This window comes from Mustela nivalis, assembly GCF_964662115.1.
Source record: "Mustela nivalis genome assembly, chromosome: 9".
NCBI classification, from domain to species: Eukaryota; Metazoa; Chordata; class Mammalia; order Carnivora; family Mustelidae; genus Mustela; species Mustela nivalis.
The window spans coordinates 90,486,335-90,512,274 of NC_139028.1; the positions used below are offsets into that span (position 1 = coordinate 90,486,335).

General features: G+C 42.4%; 1 protein-coding gene across 4 annotated transcripts in view; it reads right to left on the reverse strand.

Annotated features, from left to right (window-relative positions):
* LOC309841351 (uncharacterized protein) overlaps window positions 1–25,940 on the reverse strand; it is a 166,519-nt gene that overhangs the window by 70,095 nt on the left and 70,484 nt on the right. For all 4 annotated transcript variants that reach the window (XM_082684241.1, XM_082684243.1, XM_082684240.1 and 1 more), the window contains exon 2: window positions 16,572–16,817. In XM_082684241.1, the coding sequence (XP_082540367.1) occupies window positions 16,572–16,789 (218 nt within the window). In that variant the 5' untranslated portion in view covers window positions 16,790–16,817. The remainder of the gene's footprint in view (window positions 1–16,571; window positions 16,818–25,940) is intronic.

Genomic DNA, 25,940 nt, shown 5'->3' on the forward strand with positions numbered 1-25,940 from the left:
CAATGTGGAAAGCCAGTGAGAAGAGGAGTAATGTGTGACCCGGAAAGGGGATGTATGCGCCCCCCGACCCCCAGCTCAAACCTCACAACAAGTGTCTGGCACTACATGCAGAGGACGAGAGTGAGAGTGTGAATGACAACAGCTACAGCAGCGAACACACAGCCAGCACGGTCTGTGGATGTACCAAGTATTCCTCTAAGTGCTCCACCCAAGAATCCCTAAGGTTAGTGTCATTATTACCCCCCTTTCCAGATGCGGCCCCTGAGACATGGGGAGGCTAAGTCCCCTGCCCTGTCCACCATGATTCCGACCTACACGGTCTGCTGCAGGACCTGCACTGACCACTTCCATTACCTGACGTGGCAAGAACAAGTGTCTTCCCGTTTCCCGGGTTTCCTGCCCTTATCAGAATCCTTCTGCATAATTACAAAACTTACAAAGCCTATCAGAAATGGAGCAAAACCTCCACCGCTTCTCATCTGCGATGCTTCCCTTGCCGGTAACAGCAGGAGAGGAAAAAGAGCCACAGAAATAGAAAATAACTGTAGTATACAATTTTTCATTCTCTTCACTTTTTTTTTCGTTCTCTTTCCTTTGTCAGATGAGCTGTTCTTCCCAAAGGGGCTCCTCAAATGATTCTACTCACGGGCCTCTTACCCTTGACTTTACATCTCTTAGCGATTCAGAAACAGGGTCCCAGGCAGAGGGGGAGGAAGTGTGACCAAGTGTGTCCACATCCCCTGCCCAGGCAGCAGGCGGCGAGCCCCCCATCAGCCTCCCTGCTCAGCAGAAGGCTTTCACGTGCAGCCATCGAGAGGAACTTGCTTTAAAAATAAGCTCTAGGCGCTAACGACGGAATGCAAATCTATTTCTAATGCCAAGTGAGGGAAAAGAAAATACGTTTGCTCTGTCAGTTATTTTAACATACCCCACAACCTGGGATGAATGTCTTCCCTGCGTTGGCCTTACTAAAGAAGCCCACCTACAAATGTTTTACTTCAGAAACACACGCGCAGGTAAAATGAATCATTCCCACGCTCCCCAAGTAGGAAGCAGAGCTCCGCACGGCCACGGCTTCGGACTGGCAAGTCACCTGCGCGCTTTCTTTTGACTCTCCTTTGTTGTAATTTTATCACACAGTCATAAAGTTTACCAAGGGCACATTTAGTTCCAGAGTCTGGGAGGGGGGGGTCAGGTTGGGCGGAGAGGTAGGAGCCCCTACAGCACTCACTACAACCAAATCTAAAGTCTTCAAAAACAAGAGGATTGTGTCTGTGAGACAAATTGAAAAATCAGCTCTGGGGTAACGCAAACCCAGCCTGTGCCTAAAGTCAGGGTAGATCACTCCCACGGTGGCTCCGCAAACCAGCCAGGGAATGGGCACCTACTCTCTTGCTGCTGGGGCCAACCACAAAAGAGGCAGGAATCCCCCCTGCGGTGAGAGGGCTAAACTGAGTTCTCCTGTAAAAATGACTGCTTCACTGTCCCTGGAAAAAGTGTCCGGGAATCATCGGGGCCTTTGTTCGCGCCCCCTAACGAGGCACCATCACTATCATCATCATCATTATGTAGTGACTACTCTTGTGGCTCCAACACATTTCTACAGCCCCTCCTGTAGCTTCCAGAGAACTTCGAATATGGCGGTCCCTTTATCCATGATATTGCTTTCCACAGGGTCACTCCCCCGAGGTCAGCTGCAGTCCTCAAGCAGAGAGAGGGTCAGAAGGTCAGTAGGAGCCTCATGCTACGTCCTCACGCCTACGCCCCGCACCTCGCTTCATCTCGGCTCGCGGGCATCTCACCGTCTCACGTGATCACAAGAAGAAGGGGGAGTGCCAGAAGGGGAGGGTACAGGATGGTAAGATACTTAGAGAGACCCCATTCACATCCCTTTTATGACGGTATATTGTTACAACCATTCTTTTTTATTATTGGTTATTGTTGTTCATCTCTGACTGTGCCTAATCCAGAAATTACACTTTAGCAAAGTTATGTATGTATAGGAAAAAACACAGTATTAGCCGTGGTTTCAGACATCTAGCAGGGCCTCCCCTGGGGGTGAGGGGTGCGACTGCAGACTAGCAGGGCCTTAGCGGCTCAGCACTCCTTCCTCTGCACCAGGTCAGTCAGGTCCTACCCGGGGGGGGGGGGGGTCCCCAGCAGGGGAGGCTGTGAGGTCTCTCTCCGCAGCCTCAGGCTCACGGGCCCACACGCGACATTTCCATGGTTCTGCCCTGAAATATCTGCTCCCCTCTGCCTGACCCCTCCACCCCTGCATTTCAGTTTCACAATAATAAAATGCAAGCAACAGATACACAATCTCAATTGGGTGGTTGTGAAGATTAAAGTACATTATATAAATATAGATACAGACATAGATATTATCATCAGGATCTTGCACTGCAACCCAGAGAAATGAAGTCCAGCTAATTTAGGATGAAAAGGGATTTATTGGAAGGATTCTGGAGAGCCCAGAGATCTCCAGAAAGGCTGAAAAACAGGTTTAAAGCCGATGTTGTAATGACACCCAAAATCACATCAGAGAGCAAGTCCCTGGAAGAAGTCTCTGCCACAACCGCCGTCCCCAGACACACCGTGGAGGCTGACACCAGAAACACGGTCACGGCGCAAGCAGGAGGCAGCTGCCCTCGCTCTCCTACCCTCCACTGTCCCCACTTCTATACATCACCCGCCGCTAGGTCACAGCCTGGGCCTGATGCACTGGCAGAGGCTGGATCGTTTGCCAGCAGCTAGGAGGCCACAAAGGAGGCTGGGAAAACAAGTACCTGGCATTTCCAGCCTCCGTACTGTGTGTTGCGGAGGAGGTGATTCCTGTCATCATAGGAAGTGTGTTTAGTTGCTAAGAGCCAACAAGAACGACTAATGTGCATTAAGCAGATGAAATGCTTCATCTAGTACCTGATGTGTTACCGTCCTGTCCCTTTTCTCATTGTACCTTATCTGTGTTATAAAGACATCCCCATTATAAAGACATCCCCAACTCCCTCCCCCCTCCCCCCAACACCCCCACAAAACTTCTGGTCTGGAAAATCTACCTATTTCCACATGTCAGTGTCTCTGTTCTTCCCCCATGAAGTCACTGGTTATCTGATAAAGAAATCTCTCCTAATGTTTGATAACTGAAAATGGTTTACTTAGTGTGATTCCCGCCACCCCCCCCCCACTGCCCCCCCGAGTCTTTCTATTTTCACATGAGATTCCAGGAGCCATAAAGCTTCAAACCCAGCAGAATTTCAAGCAGCTATGCAATTCACCTTGCGGAGTGTGGGGTCGGTAATGAAGTCTTTCCACTGAGGCAACTGCTCTTTAAGAAAGAACCTTAGTAAACCAGGATCACTGACTCCCTAGTAACCTCTTACCTGTAGAGAGAACTCACATGCTTCCCCGGATTTTACCTCACCCAACCTCCCCCCAAACCCCATGTGATCTTCATGGGAAGTGTTACTGCCTTCATGTGCTAAATGAGATATCCTGAAAGGTTGAACGTGTCTCCCAAAGGACTAAATCTGGCAAACAGGGGAGCTGGGCCAGGACACAGGTCTCAAGGACAATCACAGTGGTGTCCGTGAATAAGAGAACGAGGGGAATCCAACAGACAGTCCCTGGGACGCAGGACAGGCTGCCAGGGAGGAAGAAACAAGCCCAAGATGATCTCCTCCCTAGAGTGAATCCTTTTGCTTTGATCTAACTCTGAGTCTTTTCAACTGAGTTCTGACTCCAAAACATTTACATTCACCAGGAGGAACAAATATAATTACTCCCTTTGTGTCTCAAAAATTGCAAAACTTAGGGGATGTACAACAACCACAGAAGGAATCCAGGAGCTGAGATGGGGCTGAGGGTGGGGGGGAGGGAGACCCGATCTGCAAAACCGGTGTGAGCCTTTTTAGCAGCAGCGATGGGGAAAGTGTGCGGTCTCTGAGCTCCATGATTAAAGCAACTGCAAATTAGTTTCTGCAAAGGTCTTTCCCCTTAAATTGAAAAGCACCGTGTAATGGAATTTCATAGACGCTGCTTTGGAAATGATTTCATACCTCACTCTGTTCAGAGCTGAGAGGCAGTTGCATGGTATGAATCGTAAGAGGTTGAGGCTCTCAAAGGGCTGCCCAGCCTTCCTCCCACATCTGCATCTACACAGTGCCGGGCTGCTCACCCCATCCCTTAACCTGGGTCAGGAATTAGTGAACTCAGAGGGCTGGAGTCCCTGCCCTATGTTTAGCAGGCTTCTCCTACCCCAAACCAGGCTATCTACCTGCAAACCATGCTTTCTGACCAGAGTCAGGCCCCTGGGGTTGCCAGCTACAATAAGCCTGGCCCAGGGACATGCATTTCAAATAAAAGGCTTTGGAGGACTATGGGGTTTCTGGGCTCTTTAAGATTTCCAAAAGAAGCAATGAAGTCAAGCTGACAAAGATTTAATGAATGCCACACCGATTTGTGTTTTTTTTTTCTTTCACCAACTACTTTTGCTTTCTTCGAAGCGCCCCTCCAAAACATAAAAAATCAGATTTCCAAATTGTCAGCAGCTTCACAGTGAATCAAACAGGTTGCGTCTCAGTGTCAAGCCTTATTGACTAATATTTCCAGAGAGACCAAATCTTTAATGCATTCATGCAAGGAAAGTGTATTCACACCTACTATGTGCCAAGCTCTGGGATAGAACAATGGACACAGCTATCAGTCACGGCTCTCATGGTGCTTGCAATCAAACGATGGAGAAAGGATGCTTTCACATAATTATTCCAACAAATGAAAACTGCAGCTCTGACAATGCTCTAGGTCAGGTAGTGGGTGGTCCTGGGAGAGCCCAGAGAGGGGAAACAGGCCAAGCCAACACATCGAGAAGGTGTCCTGAAGAAGCTGAGAACTAAAAGGAATAGTTAACAACAGAAGAGAGACAGGAAAACCCTCAAGGCAGAGGGCATGGCAGGGCCAGAGCCCCTCCTGGGCAGGGCTGTGCTGAGGACTGGGGAAAAGGCTAGGATCATCCGGTTTGGTGAACAAGGAGGAACATGGTACCAGAGGAGCCTGAATAGGGACCAGACCCTGCAGGGCTTTGCAGTACACCAAAGGAGTTTGGTCTTTATTTGACATGCAAATTGATGCCATGGAGAAGTTTTAAGTGCGAGTGAGGGTGGAAAGATAGTAAGTATCATGCCATTAGGAAATGTCTCTCTGGCTGCACCATGGAGGCCATATTAGGAGGTGGGGCAGGAGGTGGCATGGGGGACTATGAACTGCTTGCCAAAAACCCATCAAGAAGGTGTTCAGAGCCCTAGCTGCCATGGGAGAAATCTGACTCAACCACAACCACAAGGGAAATGGCACAGCCAACTCAGGAATTCAGGGTACCAGTCTCCTACCCCAGAACTCCTTCTACTGCAGTGTTACCTAGTAGCACAGCACAACTTGCTCCTGGGAGTAAGTTGGTAAACCAGGCACCAAAACCCTAGACCTCTCTGGAAAACAGCCCAGGGTCCCAGACGACAGCACTGACAGTAACAAGTAATCTAATAATCAAACAGTAAGGTACCAACTCCAATAATGGGAAAGCAGCACCCACCTGGTGATCTCTTTCCAACTATCTCTGTTGACATATCCTATGCTTAAGAGAGAAGTTCAAGTGTGTGCTCTTCAAAAATGATAAGAGTAAAAACCATTTAACTCCAGTCACTATCTATGTGCTTATGCACTTGAGATGAGGAAGAGAACTGGTCACCCAAAGGACCAAAGTGTGTGAACACAGGCTCACCTCATTAGAGGTTTAGGTATCGAAGAGTTAGGGTACGGTGTGCTCCATCTTGGTTTGGGCAGCCACAGTACAGAACACCATGCACTGGGTGGCTTACCGGAGATCTACTGCTCATGACTCTGCAGACTTGAGGTCCACGATAAAGACACAGGCAGATTTTGTTCTGGTGAAGCCTTTCTTCCCGGCTTACAGTGGCCACCCTACTGCTATGTCCTCATGTCCTCATGAAGGCTCCACTCTCATGACCTCACCCAAACCCAATTATCTCCCAAAGGCCCTCTTGATACCATTCCATTGGGAGTTAGGGCTGCAACATAGGGATTTTGGAGGGACACAAACATGTAGTCCATAGCATGCTCATTTTGTTAAATTCTTCCTTATTTGCTAATCATTTAATAAAAAGATCTACCCAAATAATGGTATTAATTTTTAAACTATTGTCAATATTTTTTTCTGTAACAACCCTGTTATGACCATGTTGCCCGGAGTCTACCCAGAGCTCTGCCCCTTCCCCTCTGCCCAATCTGCTAGAGTGGCTCCCATACTCTCCCTCTCTTTGTTTCTGTTAAAAATTCATAACTATGCTCCACAGAAGAGTTTCACGCGAGACCATCAGCTTCTTTGGACCACATCAGCATGGATCAGATTATTTAATTAGTTAGAAATCAGGGCTCTGCACAAATAATGGAAGGCAAGACGGATGAGCTTTGACAGGGAGGCAAAAGAAGGTGGAGACAAAAAAAGGGAGGCCTGGATGGGTTCCCCTGGTGGCAACCAGCAGTGCTGAAGTGTCACATGCAGGTAAATCTCAAGTTCCTGTGTATCCTTGGTTTGTCCTTCAAGAAGGTCAGTGTGGCACGAAATGCCTCATGTTGAACTCCCTTTCTTTAGCTCCCTTTCTTTCTTCTCCTGGAGACACTTCCAGACTACGTTTCTCTTTCAGTTAGGTGAGGCCACGTGATTTCTGCCTCAGACAACAGATGGAAGTGATGCCACTTCTGGGCGTGGCTTATAAAAACCTCTTGCAGAATCCTCCTCGCTATATTTTCCCAACCCCTTGGTGAACACAGGCAGTTCCACTGCTATAGAGCAGTGGTTCTCAGTTGGGAGGAAATTCTCTCCCCCTTTCCCCAAGAGCGTTTGGCAATGTCTGGGGACATTCTTGGTTGTCACCCTAGAAGAATGTCCTACTGGCGTCTAGCGGGAGAGGCCAGGGACACAGCTAAACATCCTACAATGCACAGGACAGTCCTCCATCCATTACAAGGAATTAGCCTACCCCAAAACGTTGATAGTCCCACTACTGTGAATTCTGAGCTAGAGGGGGGCAGAGCCACAAGGTGGGTTCTTGAATGACTACACGGACACACAGACACACGGACACACACACACACACACACACCACGCACTGACTTTTGTTAGGTAGTGACTTTAACAAGAAATAAGTTATTGGGTTATGTTATTGAGATTTGCAGGTAATTACAGCAGCAAGCATGATCAACAAATACAAGTGACAGAGATTAGTTCCCTTAGCAATGGAGTCCTATCACTTGACAGGTCCTGTGAATGTTTGTGGAATAAAAAGTAAAAGGCAGTGAACACTCGGTCCTATCCGTTAAGTCAGTAGGCCTCACACCACGATGGCAGGGAATAAGGTCAAGAATGCAGTGGACTTTTCATAGCTCTTTCATTCATGACTGGGGGGGTGGGGCGTCTTTGGGGAAAAACTCTTAGCGACGCAGCGGAAGAACACAGGAGGAACCCATAGCTGTCCAGGAAAAACACACAACCCTCCAGAAGGACAACTAGCGCTGACCTCTCCCATCTTCCTCTTTCTCTTCTTTGTTGTATGAAAGCCTGACTGACAATAACCAGCAAGGTCCGGTGAGTGTCTGGTCTGGTCTTGCTGTGACTAATAAGATGATTGGTTGTAGATATCCTCTTTATGGTTGTTCATTATATCACCCGAACATAAAGTAATTTAATTTCAGTGGGATAATTAGGGTATTTCTAATCTAACTGATAGTCTGAATGAAATGAGATTCTCAGAGGGAGATTTGTGTATCAGGAGACTGATGACCTCCGGCCCCAATTTTCACACAATGTATTAATCTGACAGCCCTCCTTCCCAGGCATACTGTATCCGTACATTCCCGGGCCTGTGGGTTAGAGAACACACCCGCAAATGAGATTACTTTACTTATAATGAGATTTCCTTGGGCTCAAGGAGACAGATCATAGTATTTTAACTGAGGCCTTCAGACTGACAGAGGATCCATCTGTTAATAGAAGCCCTGAGATGCAAATGTACTCAAGAGGGAGTGTGGCCTTGGCTGGGCTCCGGGAGATGCCACTCAGCAGAAGTGACAACTGAGCCCCGTAGGCTGCCTGCCTGCCTGGGACAGCTCACGGCCTCCCCAGCAGAGCAACCTGGCGCTGGCCGAGGGCCCCAGGAAGGCTGTTCTCACCTGCCCACAGGAGGGGGCTGCTCGGCTGAGTCCGCTTGTCGAGCCCGAGGTGGGGAATAAGGAACAAGATCATGGGACAGAGGACGCAGTAGAGGCTGGCGGGGGATGGTGGGGGGGGGTCAGCAAGGAAGGCAGCCAAAAAGACCTACCAGCTGCTCCTCAAGCCCCCAAGCAAACCCCCAGGGGCAGACCCGCTGACCTCTGTCCTCCACCCTGGCTCTAAACCTTACCAGTAGAGCTCCCCTGTATATCAGTCATCCGCGGCACCATGCGGCCTCTTACCAAATCTGCTACTGAAACACTTCCCGTTATTCTTTTACTCATTGAGCACCATATACACTGAGCATGGGTCAAGCCCCAAAACAGAGAAAACCCTTCTTTTAGGCTATTTACACACATAGGATTTTATGGTTCAAGCTTGCTTGGGAAATTCCTTTGAATTCCTTTTAAAATTTAATGTGAGAGGAAAAAAAATGGTCTGTTTCTTTGAAAGAAATACCATGTTTTCTTCCAGAAGGTAATAAGAACTGCGTGGCTCATCTCGTTCTCCTGTTTCCTTGGGTGCCAGGAAGCTTAGAAACTAAGGTCTTGCACAGTAGCCTCATAAAACACCAGCATTGGGTTGATGTTTTTAGGTCTTTTTCCTCCTTATCTTCTATCTTCTTATTTTTCTATTTCCAGTAAAAAAGAATGATTTCTAAGTGTCTTATTTGGGAAGGTATTTCAAGTTCAATTTGGAAAGAATAAGCAAAGATAACCTGAAATAGGGTCACACTGTATGCCAACTACACTTTAATAACATCTTTTTAAAAAAAGAAAACACACAGGGAAATTCTTCACATCCTCAAAGAAATACACTTCCTCTCATTTTCTTGGAGACATGTAGCCCTACCAATTTGTCCTTCGCTTTTCCATTTTTTAATAGATACAATAAATGAATAAAATAAAGGCACATAATAAAACAAGAAAAAATAAATAAGCAAAGATAGCCGTGTTGACTTACAAAAGACCACTGTTAAAAATTTTTTAGTATTTACTAAGTGCCTATTAATAACTAACATCTGCGGAGCATGTGATATGGGTCCTTTTCTAAGTCCTTTCTGAACCTCACAACAGCCTCTGCTGTAAGTACTATTATCCCCACTTTGGAGATGAGGGAATGCGGACCAGAGAGAGTTTGCCTAGGATTACACATTCAGTAAGGAGCGCATCCAGGATCAAAACGTGGGCAGCCTGGTACCAACAGGCATCCTCTTAAGCAGTGCTGCTCAGCACACACAAGTCCCCATGCTAGGTGAAGAAAAATGTATGTCACGCATGTGGGACACCTCTGCTATGCTGCCTCGCATCCCCCGAAGCTTCCTTTCTCCTCCAGCCTTGCCGCAGCGACTGTCCATGCCGAGGAGTGACCTGATAGCACCCTGCCTCGGCAGCATGAAGGGTCTCTTCTGCCCCCAGGGGTCTCTGCCCCAACCCCAACAGAAGCAGGTGACGATTCTGACTCCTGCACAGACCTAGAAAAATCAGGGAGCTAACACCACATAGGGCAAGCCTTGACTAATGAGGGATGGAACCAATAGGTAAGGGCTCCCTGTTTCAGTCCTGTAGGCAGACAATTCTGAGGCCCCCTCTACACAGCTCCTCGGGGATGAATTCCATCCCCAGTGGAATTCAGCCGCGGTTGTCCACACTGCCGATCAGCTCAGGCATGCCAGGCTGGCTTTCCTTCTTCTAGGTCATACCTCCTAGATCCTCACTCTTGCTGCTTGGGATCAATTTCTAAAGCACACTACTCATAGTTAAGAGCTTGTCTCAGCTCTGCTTTGCGGGGAAATCAAGGTGAAGATACTAATGTTCCTAGCTTGAGGAGTTGAGGAGGGTGACAGGTCATTACAAGAGGAACAATTCAGTAATGGGAGATTAAGAATCCATGACCGAGTAGCCAGAACAATGACTCAAGCTATAAAAACACAAGAGCACAGAGAAAGCAGAGTAAGTAGGGAGCTACCATAAAGTTTTACAGGAACACGGCCATGTGTTGGCGGACATGTGGCCTATGGCTGCTTTCCCGCTACACCAGTGGGGCTGAGTAGCTGCAACAGAGAGACCCACAGCCAACCAAGCCTAACATATCTAGTAGCTGGGTCTCTGAGATAGAAAATCCAGGAGCCTATGGAAATAACGAGAATGGGCACATAGTCTACCTGACAGGTGGTGGTGGGATGGTCACCAGAAGCTGGGAAGAGTGAGAGCGTTGAAGAACAGGAACAGGACATGCAAGGAAGAGACAACAGGTGGACCAAAGGCACAGCAGAGCCTCAGCAAGCTGCTGGCAAGGAATCACACGCAGCTCACTGTTGCACGAGAGAAAGAACCGCAACAGAAGTGATGGGAGATGAGACTACAGGCAGACCTTTCCTGAAGGAAATCAACACTGGGTTATTTCTCTCATTTGGAGATACTTCCTTTAAGAGGCAAGGATGCCCTATTGGAAAAGTGACTCCAGAGCCTGGTTTGTACCTTAAACTGAAGGGAGTTGACGTGAAGTTCGTAACGCGGATGCTCTTCTGATGAACAGTGGGAGCCCCACTCATAAAGCATCCCCCTTTGCAACTGGGCTCTCCTGCCATTACAGTGCGTTGCCCTCCTTGGGCTGCATGCCTCGGAGTAGGCCAGCTGTGGCCTCTTGCTCCAGACACAGCTAGCTAATCACCATTACAGTCAGCCGCCACAGGGTGCTTGGACAGGGTGCTCCGCCACGGGCCTGCTTTGCTGTTTCCTGACATGAGGACGTGGCAGTAATGGAGGGGGCAAGAACAATCATGGAGACAGACCTCCTGCACAGCCCCGGGAGGGGTCCTTCTTCACACCTTCGGGAAAGAAAAACCCCTGAGTGATCCCACACGGTCCCACCATGAGCTATTTTGCGTAACTCTTCAGAGACCCTCACTGAGGAACAAAATATGTGCCCAGCAAGACAATACACCTGGTCTAGATAAACGACGAAGGTACCCCCTGCCCTTGAGGAGCTCACAGTCTAACAGGGGAGATAGACTTGCCATTCTCAAGGCAGGGCAAGTGGTGCCCCCTCCCCTCTGACGGGAGCGCAGCTCCTGAGTGGTAAAGACGGAGGAGAGGAAAAGCTTCATGAACTTCTTAAGGGAACATGCTGTAATGATTATTTTAGAATGAACTACAGTTACCGCTTCAGCTGCTGACATGCGAGTGGGTACGCGAAGTACTAGAAGATACTTCTAACCAGTCTCCTCCCCCTTGAGAGCACCATGATTTCCCTGACAATACTTACCTATACTCTTGACCGATTTGGATGAACCACTTCGGAAAAAGCAATGCAAAGGTCAATTTCAGCCCCCAAAGGACAGAACTTACACATAATTTGGAAAACAACCTGGTCTCTACAATACAAGTTGCTGGCATGTAGATAGCCATTTTCAGGCGTTTCAGATTTGTCTGTAAAGTCTAAGATGGAGAAAAGCAGTAGTGGGTTTTTTTTATTTAAAGGAACAAGAGTTAACATTTACTAAATCTTGGCAAGCACGGGGCTGAGGGCTTCCTCAGGTTCCTTATCCCCCTGCATCTTCCCAACCATCCCGAGGCAGATTCTAGCACTGTGACCATCTCCATGTGATACAGCAACAGCGTCACACAGAGTAACTCATCCTCCAGCCATCCCTAGAAGGGGCCGGTGTCACCTGACAGTTTGCCCACAGGGCCCGCACCCTTTACCACGGCTCCAAATGTCTCGCCTTGCGGGCCAGGCACCCGTTCCCGCCCTGGACGCCCCCCCCACCAACAGTTTTGCCCTGAATAGGCTTCAGGATAAGTTCCTTCCTTGTGATAAGCAGGGCCCACGATCTCTGACAGCTGTTCCCCGCTCCTCATCATCCTCTGAAACAATCAGTAAGCATTAGAGAGCACTTTTCCCTTTACAAAGGTGATAATTAGATAACAAGCTGAGATTAAAGTAATTACAGTCAGACAGCTGGCGAGGCAGCACAGTCATGTTGAAATATTGTTGGTACTTCAGCATCTGGTTCTAATAACAGCACAGGCTAAAGGATTTTACATTAATTACAGAACATAATTTAATATAAACATATTTAATTACAATTGATGAGCGATAAACTGTTCAAGAATGACTTAACCCCTTCCGTGTGTCAAAGTGATGGGAACTTTGGGCAGGCTGCAGCCTCTTCTGCTGTCTCTCTCAGCCTCCCCCACCATGCCTTCCACAACTCCCTGGTCCCCTCTCCTACAGAAAGTCCCCCTCAAAGACAGAATGTTCTAGTTGGGGATGTTGCTCATTGACTATCCCATGGGTGTCTGGTGCACGTACAGCACTGCCCATCCACAGAGAGCCAGCTGAAAGGAGGGGAGTGCGCCAGCCAGGCTAGGACACGTTGCTTTGACTAGACCAGCTGCCCTTCCTCACATTACCTCACGCCGGTGAGACAAGAGGTTGGCTCTCTTCAGCTCATCTTCCCCATGTTCTCACACCTTTATGTGGTGTTGACTTGGCTTCTGACAGTCAGTGAGCCACCTCTTAGACTATCTTCAGGTCTCTGAGAAAAAGTATGTCACAACTAGGAAGTCCCTGGTGGCCGGAGTGTTTTCACAATTTTAGAGGAAACGTGTAACATCTGGAGACCCCTACCTGCGAAAGGACAATCTGTTTTGTCAGGAGTTCTTCCTTACATGCTGCTAACCCCTATCCTTCCCCCTCCAAACTGGCAGAAACAGATCTTGTGTGAAACAGTTTCAAACAACTGGAACCACACAGACACAGTCCTCCATGGATAGAGGACTCAATCATCATCACCTGCAACCTGCACATTGACTTCCCAGATTCATAAATGAGAGATATTCAAAAGCCAAAAGAGGCCATGTTATGTACTACAGAACTATATTCCCCCCAAGCTTCATATTTTGAAATCATAACCCCCAATAGGGTGGTATTAGGAGATGGAGCCTTTGGGAGGTAATTAGGTTTAGACGAGGTCATGAGGGTGGAGTTCCCAAGATGAGATTATTCGTGAAAGTCAAAAAGTGGAAACAACCCAAATGTCCATCACCTAAGGAATGAATAAACACAATGTGGCTCAGCTGTACAACTGAGTATTATCCAGCCATAGAAAGGAAGGGAGTATATGAGAGGCTACAGCATGGATCAACCTTGAAAACATCTTGCTATGTGAAATAAGACAGACACAAAAGCGCACATATTGTATGATTCCATTCATATGATGTGTCAAGAATTGGCAAATCTATAGAGATAAAAAGTAGACTCATGGTTGCCAAGGGAAGAGAGGACATGGAAATGAGAGGGACTGCTAAAAGGTATGGGGTCCCATTGTAGGGGTGATGGAAATGTTCTAGAATCAGATAATGGTGATGGTTGCATAACATTGTGAATATAATAAAAACCACTGAATTTGTATACTTCAAAATAGATAAACGAGTAGATTTTATGTTATATAAATTTTAACTCAATTAAAAAAAAAATGCCAATCTGGGAACTGGAGCTTAATCCCACTGGAGAAGCTGGGAGCCTATGTAAAGTGGGTGGCTCAGCGTTATCTCATCCAAGAAGTGAGGAAGCTGGGGTATTTATATACCTACTCCCACCAGTCACTGATGAAGAAGGTTGCTTCAGTGCAATCCCTACCAAAATTCCAGTGGAATTTTTCACAGAGATAGAAAACAAACAACCTTAAAATTTGTATGGAACCACAAAGACCCCAAATGGCCAAACCAATCTTGAGAAAGAAGAACAAAGCTGGAGATATCATGCTCCCTGATTTCAAACTATATTACAAAGCTATCATAATCAAAATAGTATGATACTGGCATAAAAACAGACACATAGATCAAGGGAATAGAATAGACAGCTCAGAAATATATCCATGCATATTGATCCAATGAATTTACAATAAAGGAGGCAACAATATACAGTGGGGAAAGGGTAGTCTCTTTATTTATTTATTTATTTAAAAAGACTTTTTAAAATTTATTTAACAGAGATCACAAGTAGCAGAGAGGCAGACAGAGAGAGAGGAGGAAGCAGGCTCCCTGCCAAGCAGACTGCCCGATGCAGGGCTCGATCCCTGGATCCTGGGATCATGACCTGAGCTGGAGGCAGAGGCTTTAACTCACTGAGCCACCAAGGCGGCCCAGAACAGTCTCTTTAATAAATGGTTTTGAGAAAGCCTGACAGCCACAAGCAAAAGAATGAAATGAGATTACTATCTTACACTATATGGAAAAATTAACTACAAGTGGATTAGATTTGAATGTAAGACCTGAAACCATAAAACTCCTAGAAGAAAATGTAGGTGGTAAACTCCAGGACATTGTCCTTGGTGCTATTTTGGATCTGACTCCAAAAACAAAGGCAACAAAAGCAAAAATAAACAAGTGGGACTACATCAAATTAAAGGGATTCTGCACAGCACAAGAAACCATCAACAAAATGAAAGGTAATATACTGAAAGGGACAAAATATTTGCAAGTCATAGATCTGATAAGGGGTTAACATCCAAAATACATAAAAACTCATACAAATCAACAGCAAAAAAGCAAACACTCCAAAAAAAAAAAAAAAAATGGGCAGAGGATCTAAATACCTACCTTTCCAAACAAGACATACAGATGGCCAACAGACCAGGAAGAGATGCTCAACATCACTCAGCACAAGGAAAAAAATGAAAATCAAAACCACAATGAGATGTCATCTCATACCTATTACAATGGCTATTTCAAAGTCAAAGAATAACAACTTTTGGCAAGGAGGTGGAAAAAAAGGAACACCTGTGCACTGTTGGTAGGGATTTAAAATTGGTGTAGACACCACGGAAAACAGTGTAAATGTTCCACGGAAGTTCCTCAAAAAGTTAAAAATGGAAATACCATATGAGCCAGCAATTCCACCTCTGGGCATTTATCCAAAGTAAATGAAAACACTAATTTGGAAAGATACATGCATCCCTATGTTCACAGCAGTATCATTCACCATAACCAGGATATGGGAACAACATTAAGTACACATTGATGGATGAATTGATAAAGAAGACAGAGTACACACACACACACACACACACACACACAGAGGAAAATTACTCGGTCATAAAAAATAATGAAACTTTGCCTTTGCAACAGCATGGATGGACCTTGAGTGTATTCTGATGAGTGAAATTAAGTCAGAGAAAAATACTATGTGAACTCACTTCTTTGTAGAATCTAAAAGCAACTAAAAGTCACAGATCCAGAGAACAGAGTGGTGGTGCCACAGGGGAAAGGGGCTAGAGGGTGACTGAAAGGGGTGAAATGGGTCAAAAAGTACGAGCTTCCAGTTATAAAGGAAGTCAATCATGGGGATGTAATGTAAGCACAGTGACTCTCGTCAATAGTATTGTTGTGTATATTTGAAAGTTGCTGAAGGAGTAAATCTTAAAAGTTTCCAACACAAGAAAAAAAAAAAGAAGGTTTTGTAACTTTGAATGGTGATGGATAGTAACAGACTTCATGCGGTGATTACAGTGTATACAAATATCAAATCATAACATTATATACCTGAAACTAGTAATGATGTTATAGGTCAATTATCCCTCAATTTTAAGTCTGTATAAAATGCTTCACAGAACTAGACACAGAGAAAGCTCTCAATAGATGTAGTTATTTTTACAGAAAACTCAATATGATTAAATAAGTTGACAAAATGGCCCAGCTTATGCAAAGTGGTGGTAGGATTTCCTCAGATCTGTCTACATGACATAATCTTTCTTTCTACAACACAATCTTTCATATAGAGAATTATACTCACCAAATATATACCAACCACCTTGCACACACACATCCAAAGGCAATCATGTCATCACTGCATTCAGAGGCTACAACAACATCTTTACTCTCTCCTTCCCCCTTATGTACGCTGTTTGGGGGGAGCAGCTGCTTTTCTCACAAAAAGGCCTGAGGGCTGATGTTATTGTCTGCTCAAGTTTAAAAAGATGTGGTTTTTTGTGTAGACAGTCATTTGAGATTCAAAGCCGGCACATTTGCTGCCAATTTAGTGCAAAGGACCAAGATATAGGCACACCTGAGACTGCAGGAGCAGCAGGGCGATGCTCGCTCACTCACGTGTGGGTCCTCCCGTTCCCCTCCTGAATCATGTGACTTTCAGTGGGCTCAACAAAAGGGTGCCCTAGTGCGAGAAAATGGAAGGAATCGCTTCCCATCATGCCCTGCATGGACTCCCGGCAAAGGGCACGCTGGAGGGATGACAGGAGGATGTGGGGCTCGGAAGCCAAGCCTACCTGATCAGGTAGTGGTTGATAATAGTGTCGAAGTAGCTGTAATACACGGCGTTGTTCACATGGCCGTACTGGTCATTGTCCTGCCACCTTGTCTGGATGGGTAAGAAGTACCCATAGGCCTCATGGTGCCGACAGCAATCCACAAATCTCTGGTTCTTTGGTGATGTGCTCAAGGAACGGACATTCCAAGGAAGCAACCTGGAAACCCAGCAGGTCATAGCTGGTGATTGTGGTCTTGGAGCCGACCTTCAAGAAGAAAGCAACAAAGGATAAAGATAGGGTGCCGAAATCTTGATTTCAGGTTTACAAAAGCAATTTCATTAAATTTTGGCCATCGGTTTCAAAAGGAAATTCGATTTTTCTCCTAGGAAATAAATCTTCCCTTATAATCCAAGTACTCATCACAAACCTATTTACTTTTTTAAAGGACTCCTTACTAAAAAAGCTTTCGCAAACAGTGACAAAAACAAGTGAAGCCTCTGTTAAATCTGACTAGTGGGAATTTTAAGTATATTTTGTAAGGAGGTCTTCTGTTCCATAAAGTATTTTCAAGGCAACTTCCTTCCTTCTATACTTCCTTCCTTCCTTTCCAATTGATTGATTGATTGATTGATTGATTTGAGAGTGGGGATAGGAACAGAGGGAGAGAAAGTCTTAAGCAGACTCTACACTGAGCATGGAGCCCCAGGCAGGGCTCAACCTCAAGAGCCCGAGAAACCAAGACTCAGACACTTAACTGATGTCACCATCCAGGCACCCTGAGGTGGGTGCGTTTCTGATGAAATCTGTAACACCACTAAGGGTATAAAGAGAGAATTCAGGCAACGAGTATAATATAAAATGCTTGCCAGAAAATATCATCAGCTGGGTCTACCAACTATCAGCACTTTTTTAAGGTTATGAATATTCTTCCCTGGAACAAAGGTAATTTCCAAAAATGGAAAAAATTTTAAATATGCATAACAAAGGGGCGATACCCAACAACCCAATGACCCTAACCATATGCATTATTCCAGTTTTATAGTCATGTATCTGGATATGCATTCTTAAGTTGAACCATATTGCACACGCCATGTCATTATCTCTTCTGCTTTACAGTAAGTCGTTACCATGTGTACATATTCTTCCACATCATTTGTAAGGTTGGATTCCTGGTAACATTCCATTGTATTGAAGCAGCACAATTTATCAAACCCTCTGTTGCTGCGTACTTAGGATTCTGACTCCAATTTTATTGACTGGGATTAGAATCTTGGTAAATAAATCTTCCCACACACCCACGATTATTGTCCAAGGGCAAATGAACTGTTAAAGACTTTGATATAAATCAGTGTCCTCCAGAAAGGTGGTACCAACTTCTACCCTCCCCAGCAGTGTATAAGCAGGTCAATTTCCTTGTCAATTTTAAAACACTTTGTCGATTTGACTGTGTTCTCTCATTTCTAAACAAATCCAATGAAACGTGCTAAGTGGAGAGAGGACTCGTGCCACCAGCTGATAGAATAACCAGTATCAGAGTGACCCCTCTGTTCGAGAAGCACTATCAAAGCTACAGAAAATGTAGAAGAGCTGCTTGAAGCTAGGAGCAAATAATCAAGGCAGCAGGACAGGGAGACACATGCAAGGGAGCCCAGCACTTGCCACTGTTGTTCCTCACTCGGGTATATGCCGGCTCACTGTGTGGGGGAACAAAGCTTGCGAGACAGCAGCAGCCTACAGCTCAAGAGAGTCTTGTCGTGTTGGAAAAGGGGACAAGCAGTAATAGGCCAGCTGCAGAGAAGTGAGCCGGGAGGTACAGGTTCCCTGGAGGCCATCTACTGCGTCCACACAGCAGGTGCTCTCAGGAGATAGACAAACCCGCGGAAAGCAACTACTACAAGGCTAAAAAAAAAAAAAAAAAAAAAAAAAACTAAGGAGAAAGTAGGAGTCTCACTGCTGTGGATACACAAATCAGCTTTCAGGGATGCTGAGGAGGAGGGCAAAGACCCCAGACTTTCAGGGGCAATCTGAGAAGGGCTCCTCTCTTACAGGGAGGACAAACCTTAAACTGACCAGCCTTGATCAAGCTCACCTACCCAAACATCATCTGTGAGCCAGTGGATAACTAAATCACCTCTGGAGGGAAACAACACCACCTACAGCTTCAGTAGCGTTTCATGCACGAAGTCTGCACTCAGTCAAAACCTACCAGGATAGAGGAACAAACAACCAAAACCCCAAATTGTTAAAAAAAAAAAAAAAAAGACAATAAAGAGACTCAGAGACTCACACAAATTTTGTAATAACCATGATTACTAGACTTCAGAGAGAAAGGGCTAATATCCATCCCTAACCCATAAAGATCTCTAAAATTGAGGGGGTTAAGAGTTTTAAAAACTCAAAAGGAAAATAAGTGAAAGTCACAAAGAGACAATTCACAAATGTTTTTAAATGACCTTTAAACATATGGAAAGATGGACTTCGGTCCAAATATGAGAAATTATAACTATGCTGTATTACTGTTCCTCAGTGATTAAATTTGGTAAAAATACAAAGCTTGATGGCACATTCTCTTGACAGGACCGTAAGGAAAGAGCCACTCTCACACACGGCGGGTGGGAATGTCCTCCACCTCTCTGGGAGAAGAATGTGGCAATATCTAATAAAATCACAAGTGAGTTTAACTTTTGACCTATATCTAAGAACTTACCTTGAAGGTACACCTTCAAGAATACAAAAATACATATAAATAAGGAACATCATTATTTATTATTGAAAAAAATATTGGGATAAAACCAACATGGAAGGTTGGTTGATAAACTATGGTACATTCACATGATGGTATAATACATAGCTGTGGAAAAAAAAAAAAAAAAAAAAACTAAAGAAGGCATATAAGGAGGGATTTCCAGGATATATTTGCAGTCAGTCAAAATAAGCGAAAGACAAGAAAACATACACAGTATGCTACTTTTGTATAAGAAAGAAGAGAAAATAAACTCTTTTCTGGGAGATCCTAAATAGCTGGAGCGAGGCAGAGGGAGGGCACCAAGGTGATATCCACAGCCTGTATGTCTTGAAAGCAGCTCTACAGGGCACTAGGTGTGTGCCAGACCTGGAGCCTGCTCCTCAGACCCAAGTTCCAGGCCTGGCAAAAAGGCCAGTCACAGGACTGGGGAGGGGGGGTGCTTCAGTCTGCTATCTGTGCAATGTCCTGGGGGTGACACCCTGCTAAGTCTTAGAATTGCTAGCCCTCCCACTATAAAACAAACAAACAAACAAACAAAAAACATGTGCACAAACCAGTGTTTAGAATTTGTTAAAAGATTTTTGTCTCTGCCTGCCATAGTTTCCTGGGACCCAGGTATACATACCCCTACCCCATTGTGGGCGACTAGAGCCAAGGGATCAGGGGGTGTCCTCTGGGCAACAGCTGCAAGAACCAGGGCACCATACACATAAAAGCTCCCTTCCAGGAGAAGCTGGTGCTCTAGAGCACGGCAAAGGGAGGGCATAAAGATGGCACCAGCCAGTCTCCATCCCTAGAGGTGTTCCAGAAGGCTACTAGATGTGTTAGATCCGATGCCTATCCCTCAGGCTGATGGTTTAATAAGATAATTATTTGTTTATATTTACAAAAGGAAACTTAGGAAGGTTGAACCTGAAACTAATGAGGGTACATTAACAAGGTGGGGGGTGGTGAAGAAGGGGAAGTAATGTTCCTCTGAATATAGCTTTTGGGGTGATTTTGGGTTTGGGGACCATGTTCATGTTTTACATACTCACATAAGATGATGATGATAATGGTAATGATGATGATGATGGCAATGAAATTAACAATGATGGAAGGGAAAGAGATACAAAATGGAATATAAACACAACCAAATGAGTCCAACTATATTTCAAATGACTAACAATCACACTGAAGGGGAAAATAATTATTTTTGAATACAGAGTTTTGACTATATACCCTCAGGCTAAAGACAAAAATCTTTTAACAAATTCTAAACACTGGTTTGTGCACATGTGTTTTTATAGTGGGATGGCTAGCAATTCTAAGACTGAGAAAACAAGTAGATATGTCAAGGATAATGTGAGCCAGGTTTCTCACTTGGAGAAAGGATTTACAAATAGAAAAGAGAAAAAACTAAAATGAACCTTCTGATGTTAGATTAAATTTTGGAGTACCAATATGAACTCATAGATTAGAAATACAAATAGAGATTTCTTATCCCCATTGAGCCTAGACACAATGGCACTCCAGTAGCAAAACGATCTTACTTAAGTGTCCAGATCTTAGATTCTAAATACCTTTCTCCACTAAAAGAAACCAGGATGCCTTAAAGAAATGACTGATTCCAATGCTGAGGCAGATAAAAAAAAAAAAAAAAAGATGATCCTGGAACATCTTGTTGTGCCAGCAGGTAAAGAATGTTCAAAGAAGATGGCAAAAGTTCATAGGACCCTGCCTAACGGGATTTGAAATAGCCAAATTTGGAATATTTCAGCATTAGATTTAAAAATTAGATCAAGGGGGGAGGGTGCCTGGGTTGTCAATCAGTTGGGCACAAGACTCTTGATTTTAGCTTGGGTCATAATCTCAGGGCTGTGACAATGAGCCTTGCATCAGGCTCCATGCTGGGTACGGAACCTGCTTGGGATTCTCTCTCTATCTATCTCCTTCTGCCCCCTCTCCCCATTCTCTAAAAGAAAAAGATTGATGGAGTATCATCTTCTCAATTAAATAAGAATTCTTAAATGAAAGACAAATGAGATTAATAGATGGGGTTAAGGGAAAAGTTTTTTGTTACATAAGTGTGCCAAGTAATAAATGTAGAAAGGATAATAGATTTATAAAATCATCATTTTGCAAATATCATAGTAATAACTGATTCAGTCAAGAATAATTAATGAATGCTAAAATAAACTAGGTACAAGTTTGGTAAGGAACATACTATTTCTTGGTCCCCAAATATTTCTTCCACAAATTATTCACTCATTACAAACCACTAACAGTAGCTTTATGGTGGATCACACACAAAGACAGTATGATTTTACAAGTTATTCAAGTCAATAACACCAATAACAAACCAAAAGACTGAGAGATACAATATCACTTCTGTGTTATTTATGGCATTATCTGAATCTAATCATAATGGAACATCAGAAAAACCAAAATTGAAGAACATTCTACACAATAATTGTTCTATATTCTTAAAAAATATCAAGATCATGAAAGACAAATGAGGTACTTTCAATTAAAAGAGACTAAATAGCACTGACAACTAATCGTAATGGATGATCCTAAATCACATACTAGACTGGGGAAAAAATGCAGCTATAAGGACGTTATTGGAATAACTGATAAATTTGAATTTAGATTGTAGATTACACAATAGTATTGTATCAATATGAAACTTCTTAATTTTGAGAGCTGGACTGTAATTATGTAAGATGAATTCCTTGTTTTTAGTAAACTCAACTGAAGAATTTAGGAATAAAGAAGCATGACATCTGCAACATCCTGTCAAATGGTTCAGAAAGAAACAGTGTGTGTGTGAATGTGGCTTGGGAGAACACCTGTGTGTGGAGGTAAGGATGATAAAGCAAATGGGGAAAAAAGATGTAACACATTTGTGACTCTTGGTAGAAGATATACAGTAATGCTTTCCACTGTTCCTACAGGTTTTCTGTAAATTTGAAATTAAAAAAATTAAAGTTGTCCTGAAAACTATCATCCATATGTTCAAAAACAGATTTTAAAAAACCATTTTACCAGAGCACTGGAATCTATGAAATATAATCATTATATTATTAATTCAGTAGATAGGTTAAACAACATATTAGTCACAGTAGAAGAAAAAAAATAACTAACTGGAACATAGATCAGTTTGAATATACAGACTGAAATACAAACAGATAAAAAGATTTAAAATACAAACAAGCATAACTGACACACATAGGACAGAACTTTTTTTTAAGTGATATAATTGTTGTAATTAAAGTTCTGATAAACAGGAAGCAGATAATGGGCAAGAAGCAATATTTGAAGAGATACTGACAGAAAAATTTTCCCAAACTGAAAGAGATGGAACCACAGATTCAAGAATCATTATCCTCCAAGTTTGTTAAATTAAAGAAAAGCAACCAAAATAAAACTGCTGAAAACCAAAGACAAAGACAAAGAGAATCTTGAAGAAAAAAAGAAATTTTAACTTCAAAGCAACAACAACAGGCTGACTTATTTGATGAAAAAATGGAAAACAGAAGACAAAAGAATGGCACCTTGAAAACTCTTAAATAATTGCAAAGCTAGAATTCTACACCCAGAGAAAATACCCTTCAAAAATAAAATCTAAATAAACAGCCATTTTAACAAAACCTAAGAGAATTCATCCCAGCAGACCTACACTAAAGGAAATATAGAATGGTACTCTTTAAGCAGGAGGAAAATGATCCTCCTATGAAAGCATAATAATGCAGAAAAGAATGAAGAGCAGGGGAAAGGGCAAATAAGTAGGTAAGTTTAAATTAATACTGAATCCTTAAATAATAATAACAATATCTTATGGTATTTAATATATATAATATAAATATGTAGATATTTAAAATATTCCACAGCAGTAGCAAAGGGATAGTAAATTCAGTGATATATATAGTGTTATATATAACAATAGTGTTATACATATAAATACTTTGTTATATATATATAGTGTTCATATATATAACAACACTATATATATATAGTGTTCCAAGGTCTCCACATTCTTCAGTAAGTGGTGACAATCCTAATTTAAGGTTGACTGTAAATCCAGGATGCATGTTGTAACCTCTAGGATAATCATAAAAATAACAGAAAATGTGTATTTGGTTAACAAAAGGAAAACTAAGCAATAAAAAAATCTTCAAATCCAAAAGAAGGAAATAATGTAAGGTGAAATGACCAAAACACAGATGAGACAAACAAAAAACAAAGTGAGGTAGTAGACTTGAGGAAAAAAAAACAATAATTACATTAGTTGTAATTAAATACTCCAAATAATAGGTAAAGATTGTCAAAATGGATTTTTTTAAAAACCCAACTGCACATTACTTAAATGTAAGGGCACAGAAAAGCTGAGAGGAAAAAGATGGAAAACATACAAACATTAACCCAAAAAAATTCTGGTATAAATGTACTAAAAACAGACAAAATAGATTTTAAGGCAAGAAATATTACTACATATAAAGAAAAATTTGGTAAAGATAGGAGGTCAATTCAACATGAAGATCTCATAACATAGTCTCAAATGTAGTAAAATCTAACAAAACCAAAAAAGTAACAAATTCGCAAACCCCGTGGGAAGCTTTAACACACCTCTCTCAGTAGCTAAAAGAACAAGCAGAAAATAAATTAGTTAAAATTTAAAAAATTAGAACAACATGATCAACAAACTTAACATAGCACTCAATGACTACAGGATATTTTATTTTCAAGTATCTATGGAACAGTTACCAAAATAAAACATATACCAGGTCATCAAACACATCTCAACAAATTTCAAAGAATTAAAATCAGAGTATGCTCTCTCACCAGAGTGAAATTAATCTAATAATTAATAACAAGGAAAAAACTTTGAAAATCCTTAAATGCCTGAAAATCAATTAATAAAGTTGTAAATAACCTTTGAGTTAAGTAGGAAATCACAATAGAAAAATAAGACATTTTCAACAGAATAATTACACAAATATGACATATAAAAACTTGTGGTAGGGGCACCTGGATGGCTGAGTGGGCCTCTGCCTTCAGCTCAGGTCATGATCTCAGGGTCCTGGGATAGAGCCCCGCATTAGGCTCTCTGCTCAGCGGGGAGCCTGCTTCCCCTTCTCTCTCTGCCTGCCTCTCTGCCTACTTGTGATCTCTCTCTCTTTCTCTCTCTCTCAATCCATCAAATAAATAAAAATATAAATAAAATCTTTTTAAAAAAAAAACAACTTGTGGGATATAGCTCATCTGTACTTAGAGAAAATATAACTGTTAAATGAAAATCTAAGGATGAAAATCAATGGCCTAACAAGAAGCATGAAAAAGAACAGCAAATTAAACTCATAGAAAATATAAGAGCAGTAATAAGAGATAAAGGCAAAAATTAATTAAAAAAGAAAAAAGTATAATAGAGCACAGGTCTGTAAACTTTTTCTGTAAAAGGACAAAGGCTAAATATTTCAGACCCTGTGGACTACATGACCCGTCACCACTATTCAACTCTGCCATTAGAGTACAAAACCAAGCACAGACAATACATAAGTGGATGGATTTAGCTGTATTCCAATAAAACTATAGTTACAAAAACAAGTGATGGGTAGATCTAACCAGGAGTCATATTTTGCCAATCCATGCAATAGAGGAATACAACAAAACCAAAAGTTGGCTCTCTAAATAAAAAGGAATTTTTTTTCATAAAATATAGTAATACTATAAAGGAAAAAAGAACATCACTACAGAACTTATAGTCATTAAAAACACAAGAGACATTATAAATAACTTTAGACCAATAAATTATATGATTTTGATGAAATGGACAGATACCTTTTTTTAAAATACTAACTTATCAAAAGTGATACAAGAAAAAAATAGATAATCCAGACAGTCCTATGTCCATTAAAAATAAGAAACTGTAATTTAAAGTCTACCTAAGAAGACTTCAGGCCCAAATCGCTTCATCAGTGAATTCTTTAAACACTTCAGAAAGAATCAACACTAATCTTATATAAATTATTTCATAGGATGAATAAAATAAAATCACTTCTGAACTCATTTTATGAGGCCTTTACCAAAACTTACCAAAAAATAATTATTACCAGAAAGGAAAAGTATAAGCCAATCTCTCTCATGAACATAGATGAAGGAATCTGACAAAATCAAACATATTAATGGATCAAGTCCTATGATACAGAAAAAAGAAGATTTTTCAACCAAGTTAATTTATAACAGTAATAACAAGGCTAGTTTAACATTTGAAAATCAATCAATAGAATTTACCCCATTAACTAAAGAGGAAAAAGTATAGTCACTCAGTAGATGCCCCCAAACAAACATTTGATGAGATTCAGTGCCCATTCATGATGTTTAAAAATCTTGATAAACTAGTAATAGAAGGAAACCTCCTTTTCCCCTGAGATTAGGAATGAAACAGGGTGTCTGAAATCATCACTTCTATTAGGTATCTTAATGCTACATTATCATCAGTGTGTTTCTATTAAGCATGGTGGTCCAAAGAAAAGAAATTAAAATTAAAATTATTTTTTTCTAAGTTTTAAAAGAAAAATCTGTGTCATTGATCACAGATGATATGATTATATACATTAAAAATTCAAAATAATCTACAAATAAACTATTGATTAAAAAGT